The following is a 21917-nucleotide window of genomic DNA, read 5'->3' as shown; positions in this document are numbered from 1 at the left end:
ATTGCATGCAACATCCCTGCTGCAAAACTTGTAACCTTCTGGGGTAGAAGAAGAGTCGGCTGCTGGAGTCAGTAACTCCTACTACCATTCAGTTTAATCTGCCACCTGGGTTTTAGCCTCAGCTAGTCTAGTGTATGTGAAACATTTGTGAAACGCTGATAGTGCCATTCTGTGTGAATGTCTTTGATGGCACACTAGGTTTTAACAACATAGTGATGAAGGCAATGCCTGTGTTGGCAAGTGTTGTGGTGCAATAGGAGCAGATTTGTAGAGCAAAAGAATTGGCGCTAAGGACCTGACATTCATGCTGTCTGTATTTCAGGGGTTTTTATTTTAAACTAGGTCTAATCTGTGTGGACTGAATATCCATGAACAACTGCAAAGTGTTAGATGCAGTCCTGGAGCACAGATCCTGGCATTTTATCCAGTTTGTACTCCGAGTGCTCTGTGATGCACAGTAAGTGGGAGTGATCAGGACTTTCATTTCAAAAGCACATTCCTGATCTAAATTAAAAAATAAACCCTGATCCACTTTGAGTTCAGTCATGGTGGTATTGCAACCCAGTCTAAAAGATCAGCATCATTTCCTGACTGCTGGCTTCATGAAAGGGAATGTTTTAGATAGTAGATCTGTGTGAACTCTACGAAATGCAGCAGAAATAGAATAAATAATCATGATACTCAGATGATATGCAAGTTGTTTTCCAAAGCTGAAACAGGAAGACACTAGATAAAGTATACAACCCCACTGAGACTGTAAGGCTGAAATATGTAGAGCTAAATGTTTTCTTTTACTGTAAAATAGATGCTTGCAGGGGCTGGAAGTTTAGCCAATGCTCCTGCTGTACATAGTGCCTCAAATATAAGTTTGAAATAGCAGTTTTACTGTGTGGCTGTACTGTTTTGGATAGCAGAAGCATCTGAGCTATAGACCATGCCATCTTGTCAGTGGTAGACTATTCAGAGTAGATGATGAAATCAAGTCTAGAGCAGCACTGAGCTTTGAACTAAGGGTTTTTGCGTGTGGATGACTTATACCATGGGAGGAACACGCTTCACAGCAATGGAACCTAAAAAGTTAATGTAGACCATTTCTGTCACACAGGAGGATACAAGAGAAAAAGGGAAGTGGTTATGGTGGTAACTTTCTACAGAGAAAGATATGTCCTTATGGATGGCTAAGAAGCTGGTTTCCAGCATCTGGATCTTCTGTTCTGAATGTTCACGTTTCATTAGAAGAAAAGATTGTCATAGAGAGGAGTGTTACTTGAGAACTTAGTCATGTCTGCATGACCTAGGGGTTTTAGGACGAGTACATTTGGCAAGGTTAAAAGCTAAGAGAATATCTTGATTAGGTATTGGATAACACTTGCTTGAGGAAGTCTGCCTTGCAGGATGTTGATCTTGAATATCAGCAAACTCAATAATACCTATGCCTGTTTTGTTGTTTTCTGGTCCTCTCCTTCTGAATTTGGAAATTTTTATATCAAAAACTGAAGCACAATAAGCATCTCTAAAATTATGATCAGCATCACTACCCTAACACTCAGCAATCTCTGCCAAATAGTTCAGTTTTTCATTTTATTCAACAAAGCACAGACATGCTCTTGTGAATCCCACCAAAAAAAAAAAAAAAATCATTAGAATAATAAAAACATGATTTGTTTCTATAGAGGAAGGTCTCGATTAATGAATCTGTCCACCACTTGAAACTAGACCAGTCGGCAATAATGGAGGAGAGAGGAACATCATCCTTTGCCTTCATAAGAACGTAGATGTCTAAAGTCGCTTGTTGCTGCAGTCTTCAGGAATATGTGTGTATTCAATGCTCCAGCCGTCAGCTCTCAGCATAACAGTACCCAAAACCCTTCGGCTGTTAGCACCATTTAATGTACCAGATGATTAGTTGTGTGAATCAGAAGAAACGTATACCTGTATGCTCACAGAGCAAATGTAGACTTGTGGCGATATCATTGTCTGTAGCTGAATTAAAATAGTATTTTTTTGTTTATAAAGTCCATCCTTAAAGCAGATGTGGACAAAAATTGAAGAAAAATTTCAGAGAGATGAAACATCAGATACAGACTGGAATATAAGAGATTAATGTCTTTGTAGTTGAAGCCAGGTCCATAAACTTGTAAAACTGGTACATGACTTGTAAAAGCCATGTACGTGACTTGTAAAAGTTGATGAAGTCAAAGTCTGCAGGACTGCAGTTATAAAGAAGTTAATTTGTTAGATACAAATAGTTATCTGTGAAAGCTGAAATTAGGAAGGATTCAATGCCTAAGTATAATATAGAAAAGAGGTAGGATAATGGTATCAAGTTTTCACAGGCTGAAATTTCACATTTCAAAGGGTGATCACTCATTATTTCCTGGAGTTTTGGTGCACAATTATTTACATATGCAGAAGGTTAGAAAGCACTGAACCAAAGGCCATCTTGAAAATTTTACTCTGGGAAAATGTAGTTTATGAGCCAGAAAGCTGTATTTGTCATGATAACCCTGTATTCAGTAGTATCAGGGAAGAAACTATGGCACTGAAGAGATTGTGGAGCACAAAATGGTACCATTTTCTTAGACTTGAGTATGTGTTGATTTGCACTTGTCTTACCCTCTTATGTCGGAAGCAGAAAAGTAGAATGTGCATTTCTCAAGCCAGGTGCAGATATGAACTTGATCTACATGAGAGGGAGGGAAAGAGAGGCACTAACTTGGTAGCTACAACCACTTTGACGTCGTGACTACTGATGGATGAGAGGGCATATAACCTCTAGTTTCTCCCAATCTCTGCAGTAGCACTGTGTCTTCCCATTGCTGGGTAACATCTTTTGGTCTTTATAATTAGCATCACTGAGTGATCTTCTCTTGGAAGTAAAAAATGCAGGAAGTATTTGGAAAGTAGAAGGACATTTTTCAATTTAAGACATGCTAGCAACTCCTTTTACATTTGTTGCTACTGTAACAGAGTTCTGTGAAGCAAAAGGAATAGCTTCAAGTAGGTTTGTGTTGCTGAGCAGTTGGTGATATGTTCAGTGTCTACCTGTCTCTCTGTCTCAAGGTAGAAAGCCAACCCTGATGATGATCCCTTATCCAGAAGGTAGACCACATGTAGTTTTCCGACAATGTGAACAATACTTTTTCTTGATAAACAGGTTGAATTACCTTGCACATAGTACCAAACAATTGCCGGTCAAAATGCTTGTCAGACCTGGGAATCAGCTTCCTAGTTGCAATTCCATCTTCTTGTGCTCCCAGCAGTACCCTGTATTTACCAAAGAAATCTGATATTGCAAATTAATTGAAACCTGGTCATGCCAGAGCATGAATGAGGGAACTAGCAGGTGAAGAATCAGGTGCTGCACACACCTACATTTCAAAAGATCATGGTCACCCTTTTTATGAAATGAAACAACTTCCTGTATTTTTTAAGTAATTGTGTTTGAAGGGTTTATTCATCCTTCATCAAGCAAAAGGATCCTTGCCTATAGTTATGCAGAGATTTCTTTTAAACTTTTTCTGTACCAATTGTTTCAAAGAGTTAAGTTGTTTTAGAAGTGTCCTTAGTTTAAACCTGTAAAATACCAGCTGATGATGATGAATGTTGTGGAAGAACTTTTTGAATTAAGTTTAAAGCATCAGAACTATGTCAGCTCAGTATATATTTCAGAAGCCAGATTTTAATATCACTAATGACATTGTGGTTAAAAGCATGAGAAATGCCGGCTTCTGGTAGGATGTAAAATACCTATGTTGCTGTGACTCTTCATATTCTTCCATTTTCATTCTGGCTTTTTTGAAAATGCCAAGCACCTTGGCATTTTAAAGATTCACTAATTAGTTCTATATTTGTTTGAAGTTCATGGTGTAACTTGCTCTGAATGGACCTTTCTTTGTGGTTTTGGAAACCTTTCCTTACACATTTGCTTTCCTGCCTGTATCTTTTTTCTTCACTGTTTTAAGGAGGAAGGGAACACTAGGAAAACAAGAGCCTTTTGAATTTTATGAAATGAAACATGAAAACATATGTGTATATCTTTCTTTGTATATGGAGATGCTTTCATTGTTTGAAGCCAAAAGCTTGCCATCATGTAAGTGAAACATGGGAATGCTATTAAGAGCACAAGAATAAAACTCCTATTCCAGTAAGAAGGTAGGTTTTATATACTTATATAGTATATTTTATGTGTTTGTTTCATTTAGCCTGCTATGTGAGCAAACACAGAACAAATATGATAAAATGCATTATATTTAGAGCTAATCTGGCTGGATTGATATGAAAATACTTTAAAATTAACAGTCTTCTAGTCCTTAGAATTAACATGCTCAGTTTTTCTTTGTGTAACTTCAATCAGAATAATTAATTTAGGAAGGAAATTTGGATCTCCTATCTTAACTACTGGAAGAAAAGGACAAAACTGAAGGTGGCATCACTGATCTAAAGCAGCTTCTTCCTGTTCTTGATCCAGTCTCTGAAGCAATGATTAGGCATGTTGGCAAAGCAGTAGAAAACCTTTTGAATTGTTTAAGTTCCAACTATACGTAACTGTAGAAATGACCTTTAAAAATACCTTTAAGCTAATTTACTCTGTGTTAGCTATGGTATGGGATTCCAGTCTGTCAGATTTCTTTTACAAGTTTTTACTTTGTTTTGAGAAGTTCCATACCTGTTCATAATCTTATTAACACCTGTGTAAAATTTTTGCATCACTGGAGTAGTCAGATATAAATTTAAGCTAAAGTCTTCTCAAGAATTGCATCAGAAATTAGGATATCGGTTTCCCCTTTTTTATTAAAAATCATTAGAGTGATCCTGGAGATTGAGAAAAACTTTTTCATTTCTACATTGTGATTTGGAGTTGTGTTGTATTACTTCTGTCTTGGTAGGGGTTGGAGACCCAAGTAACTGTGACTTCTAATCCCTTCTACCTTTTTTTACTGACTTTAGGAGGTTATTGGTGTTTTATCCCCTTTTAATTTTCTTTTGAAAGTCTCTGGCAATCAAGAAGGTGACTTGGATCTGTAGGAAATTCTTTGGAACTGGGTCATTTCTTCCAGAATAGTTCATAGATTTGATGTAACTTAGGAGAGGTTTTATTTTAATTCTAACTTCCGTTACAGACACTTCAGGAAGCAGTGGCTTTGGTGAGAAAATGAGACTGTTGGATGACGAATACTGCAATTAAAGAGATTGTTTCCTATATGTGATTTACACTTCACAGATTTTTTACATCTGAATATGTAATGGTTTTGAGATTTACTCCATCACACCCCAAAACAATACTTAAATGAAATTAAAATGAAGAATAAATTAAGCTATAGCTTGGTAATCTACTTGGTGTACCTCCATACTGTGGACTGCAATTTGGCACTGAGATACCTGAATTAGCTTTGAAATAACTGGCTCCATTAACAACAATAATCATGGTATATTTGAACTCAAACATAGTCTTGATGAAGAAGCAGCAATGTTAAGTTGTACCGTAGGTCGATACTTCTTCATGACCTCCTTCTCATCCAAAAAAACCCTGGATCAAACTAAACATTGGCTGGCAGGATAATAGGCAGCGTTTTCTGTCAATAAACTGTGCTAGCTATATCTGCATGATATCCATACAAGGTAGTTTTTGTATATGGCTTTAGAAATAAGGGATTTAGGTGTTAAAGGTTGAGAAACAAATGAGTGAGTCCTGTCTTCTATGGTACATACAGAGAATTTCCTGAATAGGTGACTCCTCTGGAGTGACTTTATTGTGTGGTACATGCATCGGGGAGAAAAGCAAGTCATGTGGCATCATTTGCTGCAGACTCAAAATACAGGTGCAGGTTTTTTGACATCTGATACATTCCAGATATGTCATAACATTTTGAAGTTGGGGGGTTATCTGTTGATTGATCAGCCTACTGTGCGTTTGGGTTAGGCAGTATAATTGGGTGAATTTAATCCTTAAACAACTATTTACTGTTAGATTTCTGATTATTTTTATCATAAAACTTCTTATTTGCTACTTTTAATCAATATTTTAGTGATTAAACTTAAAACAAAATTAATGAGTGTATGAAATGTATGCTGTGAAATTTTATAGCATATTTTTGATAAAAAGATACCTGCCTTTTTATGCTGGTATTTAAATTCTGATTTACGAGACAGTTCCCATGAGACAGTATCACGGACATTTTACAAAGGTACTGAAATATGAATTACTGAAATGTGAATTACTCAAGTTTTAAAAATCATATTCTTTCTCCAGTGTTACAAAGATTGGATTGCTAAAGGTGTTTTTAGAGAACAGTTGATAATTGAAAAAATGATGCAAAGATATTTTTATATAAAAATTTACCATGCTAATTAAAACAGTATATCTCATTAGGCTAAATAATTACTTTCTTAATACATTTTAAAGATTTCTTATTTCTTTGACACACTAATAAATGACAATTGTCTAGCTTGTTAATGCTAGTTAGAATACTTCTTAATTTTTGATCAGAGAAAGGAAAATTGAAACATTTCAATTGAAACAAAATTTGGTTTTAATCCTCTAATTTTTTGTTTTCAGTGAAAACTGCCAAAAATTGTGATTAGCTCAGTTCTAACTTCCCTATTCCTTCATTCCCTTCCATCATGTAAGTCATGAACTGATGACTCTGTGGAGTTTCTGTCATTAGACCTGTCATTATGATTGACATGGAAGGGCAGTGACCAAGGGAGGCTGATGTTATCACTGTCTTAGAGGACTCCAGAGCAGAATCATAAATGAAACTGCTTCAAGGAAAGTGCACTATGATGAGGCTCACTTCACCATAAACAGTAGTAAATAAAAACCCTGGAAGGCACTAATGGGACAGATTTAAACTCTAACATAAAAAGAAAGAGGATGATGCACCTTAAGCTATCACCTCTTGCCCTTAATTAATTGTGCAGAATCCTCTCTGAGATAATCTTGCACACACAAACCCATTCTTGGGGAGAGTGGAGTTAGCTGTCTAGCTCATATACCAACCTTTTCTGGAGTAAGGAATGACTGTGCAATGAGCAAAAATATCCAAGCACCCCAAGCTGATACTGTCTCCTGTGCTATGCTTCCTGCAACGAGCTTTGCTGCATCCCACCTGCTCAGTCATAAAGATTATTTCTTTGCTGCGGCTAAGGTTGTGGCCTAGAAGCGTGCCTATCTCTGGCTAGGCAAGCAGGGGGGAGTGAAGACAATATTTTATACTTGGATGAAGGCAGAGAAACAGTTAAAAAAGAAGGACCTTTTCTGAAGACAGTATCCAATCTCAACAATACCTTGGAGTGTGGGTGTTCATCTGTCAGGAGGATTAACGATGAATTTAAGTTTTTCATCAAAAGGCTATTCTTGCAGAGTTCTGGATGGCTCTGTCATCTGTAGCTATCATCAGTCTTTAAAAGAAAATTTTGTTAAAGATAACTACTTCACAAGCTTGAGGATTTGGTTCAAGCAGCTACTATTGACTGCCTAGCTCTGAGCTTCCAAAAAAATAACTATTTCAGTTAAAATAGCTGCATAAAATATTTTGAAACTTGTGTGGAGAAAAAAAAACCCACAACAACAGCACAATTCCTTTAACCGTGACTGCTGTTTTCAGAGTTGAAAATGTGGAGGGATGCTTTACAAGAGAATATATTGTGGCATTTGTTTTAAAATGTTACAGTCTCGTGATTCCATTGTAGAATGATGAAGCTACAATTATAAGAAAAAATTATGTATGTGGAAGAAGTGTGTTAATCTTTGTTTTTTACAGTGGGTACAATAGGAAGAAGAACTATTTATGACAGTGTGACAAGGAAAGGGAAGCTGAAAAGATTTATACAAACTATCATGTAAAACTTTCTTATTTAAGATAAGAATATTTTCTTATGAAGATTGAAGGATGTTATGGCTTATGACATTGAAATACAGACCCAGTAGGGTGAATAGAAAATTCCTACTGTTTCCTAAAGTCAGTGGGTTTTGTATCCATATGTGGGTTAAATGCTTTATTCTGTCATTATTATACTGTTAGAGTAATATTGTCAAAATAAATGTTGCATTTTGGGAGTCAAAATGTACCCTGTAAATTTCTTATTTGCTGATAATATTAATAATAACAGAGAAAATGGAATTCAATGCATTAGAGACTTCTGAAGAAGAGAACCAAGAACAGATATTCTAGTATTAAACTGGGTGATATTAAAGTCTTTACATAACTATGGTCTTGCATAACCAAGGACATATTTGTTTTTAATGAGTAATCTGATTAATAAGGTGAAAACTGCATGTCAAAATCAATAGAAAAATAAATTCCAGCACATGGAATTTGTTTGTTATATTTCTGTATTCTTTGGCTGTGTAAAGGAGTTTTTTACCTTTAATCTGTGCCAAAAATTTGTAGACATGATCTCCAGTGTCTGCATGGGAATTTGCATTTGGAAATACTGAATTACTGTTATTTAGATAACACAGTCTCACTCTAAGAAACTTAGTCTGAACTTATGAAGAAATAATTGAGCTCCTATCAAGAAATGTGTTTCCTTCCTGGAAATATTTCAGTTTCCTAACCTGAGCATTGGTATCAGAGAGTCAGATACCTGGAAATTACTTCTGCAACTATCAGGAGATTTAAAAAGTCAAGCAACGGTATGTGGATACTTTGTATAAGAGGGACCATTTTGAGCAAACCCCAGCTTAACGCAGTAAAAACTGTGCATACGCAGTATGGTACAATTTCTTTCAAGAAGAGTAGGTTTTAGTATGCTTTTGAAAGAAAGAAACTTGCATTTGCCTTTCAGCTACAAGCCTATTCTTCCATGTCCCTTAAAGAATAAGGATAAACAATTGTGATAAACAATAATTTGTAATCTTTTACTTTAACTTGTCCTAAGCATGCCTCTTACTCACAGGAATGCCTCCTTTTTTGCCAACCTAGCCATAAAACCAATGAATGACAACCTTACTCTAGTTTTCATATTTTGTGTTTGCACTGTGTATTATTTCAACAAAAGCTGATTATAGAAAAGGGAGAGAAAAGCACTTTCATTTCAAATAAACTGTTGGTTTAGAGGAAATAAAGCCTTATGTTGAAAGTGTGTTGGATAATACCCTTTTGGCTAAGAAAAGTGCCTATTACTAAAAAGAAATCTCACAAGACAGAAAATGCACTTAAATTAGCTTGGAAAGTTGTACTAAGCCTTTCACTTTCATATTTTTCTTTTATTCTCTGCAGCATGGCTGCACATGCTTTTAAAAAGAATGCTGTGCAGGGATTAAAACTTTTTTTTTTCTTTTGGTGAAAACATTTTCTTTTTCTTATGTAATGCAAATAGGGCATAATATTGTCAAGTCTTGCTTTTTTCTTCACTCTTCTGCCCCAGTAACCGAAGCTTTAAAAATGCTATCCTCTTTTTTTTTTTTTTTTTTTAATAAGAGATTTCAACCAAGTTTTTCATATCAACCAAGTATTTCTAAGATGTCCCTTTCTTTTCTTTCAAATTTCAGACGTGGGACACAGAACTGGAGAGATCTGCAGAGTCATGGGCTGAAACCTGTCTATGGGAGCATGGGCCTGCAAGCCTTCTTCCATCAATTGGGCAGAATTTGGGGGCACACTGGGGAAGGTAGTTTAAGATACTGTTTTATACTATATATGGGTTTTTTTTTTAAATATAACAAAATTTGCTTAAAGGTAGAATGGTAGAAGCTACAACTTTTGAATGATCTAATGGACTGCTACTGGCTTTCATAGGTACAGACCTCCAACATTTCATGTCCAAGCATGGTACGATGAAGTGAGAGATTTCACGTATCCCCATCCTCATGAATGCAACCCATACTGTCCTTACAAATGCTCTGGTCCTGTTTGTACGCATTACACACAGGTATGTAGGTGGGTTTGGTTTTTGTCAGCTATGGAATAGAGCAGTCAAGACCTCCAGTTGGTTTGCTGTATGGCATGTAGAACATACTAATTTTGCAGTGTATACCATAGCACTAAAGCACAAAAGGGGCTTGTTATTAGACTCCCTAGTTACAAGCCTTGGGTATTGGTGACATAGAGTAGTGTTGTCATACAAATCTTTAGATTTCATCCTCATAATTATCACTTCCTTGACAGGATTAAGGAAAAAGCTCACAAAACTCAGTACTGAGTGTTACTGCTCAGTGCACTTTGTATAATCTAGTCTCTGTGCTGTTATGCTGGTAGTCCTTTCTGTAATATGCTGAAGAAACAGCACATTTAAAAAAAAAAAGGTTTTCTTAGGTGAATTCCTCAGATCAACAAGAGTTTTTAACATGTTGCTTTAACTTCAGCAAGATTTTGAAATTGCATAAGAACAAATTTATTTGTACTTCTGAAATCTGTGTATCTAGCCTGAATTTTTCCAGAGGGGAACCAGTCATGTTTTCAGTGAATGGAAAATAAGTGATCCTCAGATTATACTAAATTCCATGTATAATATTCAATATAATATTAGAAAACTTAAAAAAGATTACTTTTTAAACATTTATTTTGTTTGTTTACTAGCACAATTTACAATTGTATCTAATTTTAAGACAGAATTACCTCAATATTTTTACTCACCATTTTTGTAAAAATACCTATAATTACACTTATCCATTACATGCGAGATCTACAATACATATATTTAGTTCTTGGTGGTACTAATTCTTCACAGTACCTAGCTCTTTCAACTCCTAAATCCTTTTGGAACTACACAGTTGGCTTATCTTGAATTAATACAAGTTTAGCACCTGTCATATTTTTCTAATTTGAACGTTCCAGCCTTTGTCATTCAGATTATTTTGAGATCTGCAATGAAAATGGTTTCAACAGATGAATAAAGGAGCACAGCCACCTTAGATTGCAATGACATGAAAGCATATTCATTTAAAATCCATGACTTGAGTCTTTTCGGTGTATGAGTTGTCTTGTGAATACTTTTACCATTTATGTTACCTCCTTTCACTGCTGACAAATATCTATTCTCTCAGCCTAACCAATCTAAACCCCTCTGGGTCCTTAGGTTGTGCTGAGAACTCCAGAGCACAGGAACCTAACTTCTTCTAACTCACGATTATCTATTAGTTGTAATTCCAAGAATCAGTTCTTCAGATCATGTTTTGTAAACATTTTGCTACACTTTCAAATACATGCTTAGACCATTTATATAAAATGAGAGCCATATCTTTTGTGTCAAGGTAAAGCTTTTGTTTCTACTATGGATATAACCAAATGGCCTTTTGACAGTTGTAATTAGGTCACTTCAACCCATTTATAACAGAGGGAATATAACATCACTTTTGTGATTTGGGTTTTATATGTTGAAGTTTGGAGACAGTTTTGATTTTATGTTAATCAGCTTTGGTTTTCACATGCCTTTCTCTTTCCTTTTCCATAGGTTGTTTGGGCTACAAGTAGCAGAATCGGTTGTGCAATTAATTTGTGTCATAACATGAACATCTGGGGACAGATTTGGCCAAAAGCAGTCTATCTTGTATGCAATTATTCTCCTAAGTAAGTAGGCTGACACACAATAATATCTTGAGTGGGCAAGATACTTTATAATAATCCAGGAAATAATCTGAAAGGAAATCAGTCTGGGTTTTCTATTTTTTGTACTATTACAAAGTAGAGCATTGTTCCCAAGGCAGCCTTTGGCTGCACAAATACTCTTGTGATTTTCTAGAGCTTCAGTTTTCTGGCCTGTGTTTTAGCATACAACATCAGAGATCTTTGTTGTAGTGTGGTATTTGTCTGAAAAATAAATGTATCTCCCCATTGTGACTTTAAGGAATGTGTAACATGAAGCCCATGGTTAAGATAAAATTCTATAGAATATTCCATTTAGGAGACCGGAGCCTGTTCTCATGTAATTGAGGAATTTAGTCTTACAGTGCCATGCCAATCTGAAAAGATCTTACAGCAGCTTACGGCAATACTTCATTTTTTTCTTCATGAACTTTTCAATTACTTCCTGTGCATTTGGTATATCAAAACAATGTTATGGTCTAAGTGTTTGCTGCTTTTCATCATTTATTTGTCCACATATTAAATGCTGTTTAATGTTAAAATGTTCATTTATTAAGGCATGTTTTGCTAATTTTTTTTTTTTTTGGTGTAAAGGGGTAACTGGTGGGGTCATGCTCCTTATAAACCTGGCCGCCCTTGTTCCGCATGTCCTCCTAGTTTTGGAGGAGGTTGCAGAGAAAATCTTTGTTACAGAGGTATGTACTATTTCAATAGTATAAGCGGGCAGAGAAATGTAACCTTCCTTTTGCTTTCTTTCCTCATTATGCTTCAACATAGTGGAATAGAATATGTTATGCATGTGCCCAAAGACCTAGTAGGGGCCTACTTTACTATGATGAATGAGGTCATGTACTTATGATACGTGAGGCCGAGCCTCACCAGAGGCAGTGGAGTGTACTGAACTCCCGCTGATTTAAGTGCTGATTGAGGGCTTTTAGTACACAGAGTTGTAGACTGTCGCTGTGTGCTATTTTAATGCCTTTCTGTAATTATAGTGGAAGTCTATGCAGTTATTTGTTTATAGGGAAACATGTTATCTCAGTGACATAGCCATGTGCATTGCTATAAGAAAAATCAAGAACAAGACTAGAAGACATCAGTAATTAAACAAAATGTCAGCTAGGATGATTATTAACTTCTTACAATTTTCATAATGCTATTCATATTTTATAGTATTTAAACAGCATATTATGAAGCTGCTATTTCTTTTCGTTTTACTCTGTGTACAAGTAATTTAGCAATATTTGTTAGTAACTTGTGAAAGTTATTCATCTATTCACATGGACCATAAAAGCTGCACCAGTGTGCCCAAATACCTTCCTTATGAGTTCTTGCTTAAGTAAGAAATGTAGATTCAGTGATGAGTATTTCAAAATTATTTTCATTATGTATGAATAGAAGGGCCTCGTTTCAGGTGTACGTTTTTATGAAATTGTCTTCTTTAATTACAAGTTATCTATGAACTTGCTAAAACTCTTCCAATGTACAAGAGAAATATCACCTTTGTTCTATTGGTTTTCTGATGGCATAAAGAAGATGCTAAACCAGGAGTGTTAAGAGCACTTTCATACCTCAGTTGTGCTGCCTGTGCTAGAAAAATTCTACCTTTTCTCAGAATCAGAAAGATACTTGAGATGTATTATTAAGCTTGAGGTCTTCATCTTATGAAGCAGTGGAAAATTTTCCTTCCTTTCTTGCTTGTATTCATCCGCCATTTTGTGAGAACAAAGCCATGTTACCAAAACATGGTAAGGGATTTACATTCCACAAACGCTGAATTTTTTTGTCTGAGAGATTTTTTTTCCCTTGTTTTCTGAAACAGAGGATTCAGAAAGGCCTTATTCTCCCCACGAACCAGAAGAGGAAACCAATGAGATTGAACGGCAGCGATCCAAAGCCCAGGACGCAGCGGCGCAAAACCGGCCAAGAAGTCATTCACCTTCAGGCTCCACAGGCAATGATGACAGTGAGAAAAATGAAGTAATAAGCACACAGCAAATGTGTAAGGAATTTACCTGATTTTCAAGTGGTCAACAAATTTGAATTATAGAGTATCAAATTCATTGCAGTGAAATTGCTTTTTGCTTCTTTTAGCTCAGATCGTTTCATGTGAAGTAAGGCTAAGAGATCAGTGCAAAGGAACAACTTGCAATAGGTATGGTAAATTTTACATTTGTCATTCTGAGATTATTATAAAAGGCTATATTTGTATGTGAGCTGGAATATTCTCCCTTTTTGTAATCCCAGGATTTAAGACCAAGTTGTATTTTATTTTATTAGGTATGAATGTCCTGCTGGCTGTTTGGATAGCAAAGCCAAAGTTATTGGAAGTGTACATTATGAAATGGTAAACATTTTAAAATGAGATTTTGTACCAGTAGATTGTTTAATGAAATGTCTTTTCTGTTGGAATACTAGTTAAAATCATATTAAGAATGGATTTTTAAGAAATCAATATTCACCAAAAATAAAAGCCTACACCAAATGTTTAAGATAGCATCAGACGTTCTAAGTTTGCATCTGCTATTCTGCATGTACTGTCCAAATGTACTTCATATCTCTTATACATGCACAGAAATAGAATTTTTGTGTCCACATATTTGGGTGTAAATATGTGAAGGTGTGACTTAAGGAGAAATACAGAAATTTGTGGGTGTACTCATATGAATTGTTTCAGTAAGGCAGGCCTACTTGTGTAATCAGACGTTCTAAGTTTGCATCTGCTATTCTGCATGTACTGTCCAAATGTACTTCATATCTCTTATACATGCACAGAAATAGAATTTTTGTGTCCACATATTTGGGTGTAAATATGTGAAGGTGTGACTTAAGGAGAAATACAGAAATTTGTGGGTGTACTCATATGAATTGTTTCAGTAAGGCAGGCCTACTTGTGTAAACTTAATGCTAGCTGAAAATATGTAATTTACTCTGTAGAACTGAAAAACAGTATAGGAAATAACAGGTACTGTGAACAAGTATACTGTGAGTATAGTTTGTTTCTGAGTAAGGCAAAGTGGTGCTTTCTTCATTTGAAATAATACCTGCATAGAACACATCAAACTCAATAGATTACCTACCAAGTTTTTAATGACACATTGTAATTAAAACCTGATTTTTTCACAAATAAATTAAAATGTGAAATAGTGGCTTTGTCTGACATGGAACTGCTTTTCCTGCTCTGTTTTTCAGCAATCCAGTATTTGTAAAGCTGCCATACATTATGGCATCCTAGACAATGAAGGTGGTTGGGTTGATGTCACTAGGCAAGGAAGGAAAAATTACTTTATCAAGTCTTACAGAAATGGCATTCAGTCAATTGGGTAAGTTTTCTTAAAATTGAAATGTATGGAAAGTTTTCACCTGTTTCTTTTTATTTCATACAAAATATATCACAATAATAACATTTTGTTCATAGTTTTTATCATAAAGAATATGAAAATGCTATAAAAAGGCATGCGGATATACAGGTATTGTATCCATTCTGAAACTTTAGCCAGTGTATAATGGTGCACAGAAAAGTGATACAATAATGATGTGAAAGAAGGTGAAATAATTTACAAAATCACATGGGCAGTAAGTTAGTATTTGTAGTTAAATAATCTCAATATTTGGAGTATTCAGTTAATTCGTTTGTAAGTGTATATATTTATTGTAGAAAACTAGTACATACTGGCACTGAACTAGATTGTTTTACATGTTTTGTACAAAGCTAGTAGTATTTCCAGGGTTGGCCCATGGACACAGTAATCTATGACAACTAACAAGACTATAATCTTTCAAGTTTGTGTTTGGAAGTGACCCTCTTGTACTGTGCATATGAACAATATGAACCAAGAAGAAAATGCACCTCTTCCTATATGTTTGATAGTTTCATCACAGTTCCGCAAGTTACGTATGATATTTTGCGCCAATATTTTGCACAATTTCTGCATTGACCAGTGATGGAATAATATCGCATACTGTGGAAGTGTCATTTGGAGGTGTACTACACTGTTCAGGTGCTTGCCCTAAGACTGGTATGTGAAAACAGGTCCAAGTACTTGTTGACATGCTAAAAGAAAAACCAGAAAAACAGTGCATAAAAGTGGAGAATACTTGGCTGTTTCCATATGTAATTATCCAATGATAGGACATCATCGATATTAGTATGTTTGAATCTAAGATATTATTAGTATTTGCAAATTACTCTTCACTACATCTTAATGTGTTCTGCAGAGATGTACATTGCTGTCCTTATTTCTGTCTATAGTTAGTATATGTGTAATAGTAGTATGTGTGTAACAGTTAATGTGTGAGTAATATCAAACTGAAAGAAAACAGAATTTTGCTGAGTGATATATTTGGCTCAGGTGTGAACCCGAGGGTAAGGAGATAGGTAATCGTTAGGGGCTGTGCTCTCACTCTGTGATGTGCAAACAAATGCCACATGCTATGACACCTTTCATAATTTCTCTTTTGAACAGATTTACCTAATCCAGGATAGAGAGAAACACTGACCAGGTAGACTAAATTCAGTGGCCTGTAATTTGGGCTACCTGGGTGGCACTTAAGGCATCGATAGCAATGTGTTTCTTTGGGTCATCCGATGATCTAACTTTTTGGTTTAAGTTACCCCCCGTAAAAATGAAGATACAGACAAATAACTCTTTTTTAAATGCTTTGAGACAGAGAGAAGTAAATCTTGATTGTATCAATACTAACATATTAGGAGCCAGCTTTCTTACAAATTTAGGAGTAGTTAAACTGTAGAAAATCTTCAAACTGGAAAGAATTGATTGCCCATCACTTGAAATCTCTGTGTTTCTATGCCATCTGAGACTAAACTGTGTGAGTGTCCAGTCTACAGAGTGTGTTTAGCACCTGTCCTCTGAGAATCAGAACTCAGAGCGAGGTATTAACAGTTGGTTTTGTTTGCTGTGAGCATGGATAATCGTATCATTGCTGAACAGTAATGGCCATTTTGGTTTTGGTTTTGTGATTCAGATGTTGTAAAAAAAATTTAGATGCCTTATAGATAAAAGACTGTTAAAGGACCAAATCTATACCTTCCTATCTACAAGTATATTTTAGGAAACTCCTGCCGCTATGTGTGCGTGCAGATGACATAATTCTTCATTAATGTCCTATAGTATTTAGGACATCACCTTTTAGAGTGAATTTACAAAATATTGTGATCAGGCATCAGCTTTATAAGTCAGTCTATAAATCAAAGTCTTTGGGATAAATAAAGATGATTTACCAAAGTTTCAACCTTCAAAAGGCCCATCAATAAGGCTGGGGATACCTTGCAGCTACCTGACTCTCACCAGTGTCTCTAGATGGAGCCTTGCATAAACTACGTTTCATCTGTTCAGTGAATAGATGAAATGAGGTGGATCTCACCTCTAGTGCATATTGCAAAACAGAAAGGCAGAAAAGGGAATGTCAGTGCAACACACAGCAAATTTCCTAATCTTCAGCTCCTTTGATTTATAATCAGGATTGCTAATACAGATTTTTTTTCAACTGTTCCATTTTCTTAGTATAGAATACCATTTTTAACAATATCTCAGCAAGTTAATCAACAATAGAATACAGTGAACTATTCCCACATAAGTGTTTGACAATGCCAGGGCAACAGAAGTATGAGCTAACTCCGTGAAAGCAAATTGGAATCCAATAAATGAGCAAATGTGAAATTCGTGGGCCATACAACTAAATAAACCAATGCAAGCAAACAGTTTCTGAATACAAATCGCAGTGCTATGGAGCACACAGGAGTAATTTGCTCCAAAGGTGAATAGAGAATGATTTTCTTTTTTTTTTTTTTAAAATAATAACTAACTTTATGGGTGCCAAAAGCATCATCAGCTTCTTTGTTACAGATGAAAAATGTTAGAATCAGAGGCATATCCAATGACTTAAAAGAGGAGTAAAAGAGGAGTAAAATAGGATATAAAGAGAAGTAAAATAGAAGTGTTTATCAATTGTGATGTAAGAACAGAATGTATATACCTGACTTTATATAACAACAGGAAACAGATACATCTGAGTACCATAAGATTACTGAGAAAAACAGACTGTTACGTTATACTGGGTTTATAGTGATACTGGTGATAATTTAACATAGGCACAAGATCCAAAAGTAAAATTTAATGAAATTTTTCAAAAAGGCTGCCAGGAGAAACTCTTTTCAGTGTTGGAGCTGTTTGTAGGAATGAACCTTTGGGGAGAAGTGGATGATCTCTTCTGGTAGATGGATGCTTCTGGGCAATTCTCAGTCACAGATTTTGGTTGCTACATTTTGAGGGACAAATAAATTGCATAATTTGTTCCTAGCACACTTATTCTCTTAGCAAATTAAAATATTGAAAGAATTTAACATGTATTCCTGGTTTTCAAACAGATTCACTGGGAGTACCAACTAAATGTGTCATTGCAATAAATAGATTCACAACTGGGGAGGGGGGGTGCAGTGAGTAAAAATTGATTGGCGACAATGTCTTGAGTTTTTTTCTAGATTCTCTAATAACAATTCTAGCTAGAAGAAATCACTGAGAGATATTATTTATTGACTATTTCTATTATTTCTTTTTCAGAAAATACCAGTCTGCTAACTCCTTCACTGTCTCTAAAGTAACAGGTTAGCATTTATTTCTTATAAACTCAGTACTACTTTGAGTTATGTTTTTTTCTAAATAGCACACATTTATTCATTTCTGTTTTACTTTCTTCAGTTCAAGCTATCACCTGTGAAACAACAGTGGAACAATTGTGCCCATTTCAAAAACCAGCCTCACACTGCCCAAGGTAAAATTCTTTGAGTCTTATTAATTCAAAGTGCTGCCATATTTTCTGTCAGTTACTAATTATCTATAGTTGTCATTGATAAAGGTGACAACAGTAGCTGTAAAAGTGAAGCCAGAAACGATTTACCGGTATTTTAGTCTTTGGTCTAAGGTAGGTAAAGATGATCTACAGGCTTTTACATTAGGAGAATCTCACTTTCTTTTGCCCATAAAGATCTTTCTTTGGTCCTTTGGCAAATCTTAGTGAAATCATTGTTGGTTAGACCAAAGAGTGCGAAGTAAAATGCATTTTTCTTTTTCATTGTCCACTATTAAATCTATGCACCTTGGGCAAAATACACTTTATTTCAGTTTATTTGCCTGTAAAACAGATACAATAAAAGGATACGATACAGATATTTATCACAGAAGTTACCAACTTGTTTGGGAGTTTTGGAGGATAGAGTGAGCAAATATGTTTGCAAAAAAATTGAAATATGTGTTGTTAAGGTAAGGTGTGGTCTGCAGGTCAGTTAACAGCTTTAAATGTATGTGCCATTTCTTTGAAGCCTACATTTTAACTCTTCGAAAGGAGCCTGTGCCACATTATCTTGAGGAAGGAAATCGGTAACAGTTCTTAAAACCATAGATGAGTCAAAGGTAAATACACTGTAGCATGATTTACCACAAGCTAAGCTGGAGATATCCACAGGATTACTTTCATAGCAATCCTACAGCCAATACAGGAAGCAAGTACAAAGCCAGAACTGCTAGGAAAACATCCCTTCATGTAGCACTTGGGTCTGTGGACTTGTTTGGTGTTTGGCTATGACTCCTGGCTTTCTAGCTGGAAGATGTGGAGCAGTAAGCGAAGGAGTGGAATGCAGGAATGGATGGGTACAATCTTATACTTCTATCTTTTTTCTTTTTTTCTTCATTATTAAAAACTAAAACTAGCTTCATTAAGAGAAAAATAGGGTCTGTTTTTAAGAAAATTTAAAAATAAAAATAAGGTTAAAAATGACTGATTAATTCTGATGCATCAACTTAAGGAACTTCACAACAGCAGTGATTCAGTCAAGATTCTCTGCATGCTCTTAATTCTGAAAATGTAGTCTCAGGAGTTACAAGCAATAATCAGCTAAGGCATTGATTGCACAACCTCATTTTTCCCTCTAATGCCCTAATCATAAATCAGCAGGTCTTCAAACGGCCTCTTTGACATCTTGCTCTCTTCAGACAAAAATCTCTTTCCTAGCTGCACCAGCCTGCTTTAATTACCCATCTGATAAGACTGTAGCATGCTGAAGTGGTGTGACATTCCGAATATCAATTAGAGCATGGATAGCATTGAGGAGAAGAATGCTTGCCCAGGGCTGCCCCATGTAGGGTGGCTCCAAAGCCATTAGGGCATGACCCATTTTTTAAATGCAACAGCTCAGAGTAGACATGGAGCTGACTGGCACTTCTTCCTTGTAGCGTATTGCAGTTACCAAACAATGTGCTTGACACCTTCTGTACTGCTGTTAGCTTCCCACATGGTTTTCCTGTGCGTTTTGGAGCTATAGCAGGCATGAATCACAGAGAGAGTTTTTCTCAAATGTTAACAAAATGCAGTTGAATACAGTCTTTGTTTCAGTAGCTTTCTGATCTCCTGGAATCAGCTAGGAATCTCATTACCTTCCAAAGTTTTTCATTTTAGCCACAGATGCCAAGTGCTCACCCTCATTATAAGTTGCTAAATCATAAATCATCAGCGTCATAGCAGGTCCTCATTCAGATATGCCTCTCCTGTGAAGGTATTCAACTGTACAGTTTGTATAGGATGCTATAGAAACAGATAATAATGTAAGAGTGAACAGTCTCTCTTCTCACTGGCTTTTCTACTGGCCTCACGTATGTCGAACAAGAACACCATCTGCTTATCCAAAGGGAAGACGACCAGACCAGTTGAAGTATGTTTTCAAGCACTTTGTTAAGAACCACAACTTACATCAGCAGTGCTTTCACCCGTTTGTATAGGATGCTATAGAAACAGATAATAATGTAAGAGTGAACAGTCTCTCTTCTCACTGGCTTTTCTACTGGCCTCACGTATGTCGAACAAGAACACCATCTGCTATCCAAAGGGGAAGACGACCAGACCAGTTGAAGTATGTTTTCAAGCACTTTGTTAAGAACCACAACTTACATCAGCAGTGCTTTCACCCGTATTGTCGAAGCCTCAAAAACTGACAGCCTTTTAGTATCAGTATGGACCCATATGTACGCATCATCAAATTGATTTATACTCAACAATGCTGATGTTGAATATGATATAGTAATACTCTGATATCATTCTTCCTAACTGTGTGTGGTTTATTTTTGATATTTCAGGGTGTATTGTCCTCGCAACTGTATGCAGGCAAATCCACACTACGCTCGTGTAATTGGAACACAAATTTATTCTGATGTAAGTATAATTTGCATTGCATTATATAATGAAATATAAAATCCTATGAAAAGCTATAATGTAAAGATAATAAGATATAATATAGATATCCAGTTTTCCTCCATATGCTGTTTTTTTGCACAGTTCTTTTTCAGAGGCTCCCATTTAAATTAGTAGTACTCAGCTGCTGAAGATACAGAAAGTTATTTGAAAACTCAGTGTAGACTTCAGTAGTCTCTGGACCCATATATTTTTATCATATCAAAATTCCCACCGATTTGTTCAGTATTGGCAGTGTATACTCATTTAAACCCTCGCTCTTTAGACCCTGATGCAACCATAACTTCTGTCAGATTAAACTAACCAAAAAAAATTATTCTGAAAATAAATGTCCACAGTCTCATTATTTTGGGTATTTCTTATCTGTGTAGATAGCTAAATATTTGCAGCAGGATTTTCATATATTTGTGTAAAGTATCCACATTGTGGTATTATTTTAACATACTGATATTGTTTCTTTTTTTGTCATTCTGTTTCCTAGTCAACTTTTTTTTCCTGTCTTTTCTGCATCATGTTTAGTTCTGAAGTGGGTGGAAATAATGAAAAGAAAATTCTTTTTTATGCCTCTCCTTTGTCATCTCTCTATGGAGAAGCCAGGATGTAGTGGCAGAGAAAGCAGTTCACATTTTTGCCAGTAAACTGTGTGTTTTAACTGTCTTTTAGCTGTGTAAGGAATAGTATGGCAACCAGCTGGGTCAGATGATGATTTTCACTACTTGCCAGCACTTTGAAATGTGTGAAAATAATATGCAAATATTTATTCACTGTTATTTTGAAACTGATGAATGTCCATTAGATTACCTGAGTAACTTGTCCTGAAAACACTCTTGTCCTTGACTAGCGTTACATATGTGAGAAGTACTTCCAATTCAGGAAGTAAATTGATTTGTGCATGTGGAACTGGGTCCTTAATGTGTATAAGAGGGGCAGTGAAAATAGATTCAGTGAAAGTCCATTTTGTGGAAGACGATTTTCTTTCAGTCCTGTGGTTGCAATCAAAGGTTACAGCCAAAGTTTCCCAGTGAGTTAGAAAAGACTTTGTTGTAGGAGAAAGAAGGCCTGTTTCTATTTAACTTACACAGCAGAACATCTCAGAATATGTATTTACTTTGGTTGGAGAAGTCC

General features: G+C 35.7%; 1 protein-coding gene across 1 annotated transcript in view; it reads left to right on the top strand.

Annotated features, from left to right (window-relative positions):
• Positions 1-21917, top strand: part of CRISPLD1 (cysteine rich secretory protein LCCL domain containing 1) — a 42662-nt gene that overhangs the window by 12602 nt on the left and 8143 nt on the right. Inside the window, exons 2-12 of the mRNA XM_009272636.2 lie at positions 9500-9618; positions 9747-9879; positions 11401-11516; positions 12126-12226; positions 13354-13533; positions 13626-13686; positions 13812-13878; positions 14724-14854; positions 18113-18156; positions 18251-18323; positions 20678-20753. Coding sequence (XP_009270911.1) covers positions 9500-9618; positions 9747-9879; positions 11401-11516; positions 12126-12226; positions 13354-13533; positions 13626-13686; positions 13812-13878; positions 14724-14854; positions 18113-18156; positions 18251-18323; positions 20678-20753 — 1101 coding nt within the window. The remainder of the gene's footprint in view (positions 1-9499; positions 9619-9746; positions 9880-11400; positions 11517-12125; positions 12227-13353; positions 13534-13625; positions 13687-13811; positions 13879-14723; positions 14855-18112; positions 18157-18250; positions 18324-20677; positions 20754-21917) is intronic.

The sequence above is a fragment of the Aptenodytes forsteri genome, unplaced genomic scaffold (genome assembly GCF_000699145.1).
Source record: "Aptenodytes forsteri isolate BGI_AS27 unplaced genomic scaffold, ASM69914v1 Scaffold62, whole genome shotgun sequence".
NCBI classification, from domain to species: Eukaryota; Metazoa; Chordata; class Aves; order Sphenisciformes; family Spheniscidae; genus Aptenodytes; species Aptenodytes forsteri.
The sequence above is the reverse complement of the archived record's forward strand: the minus strand, read 5'-3'. Positions and strand labels throughout refer to the sequence as shown.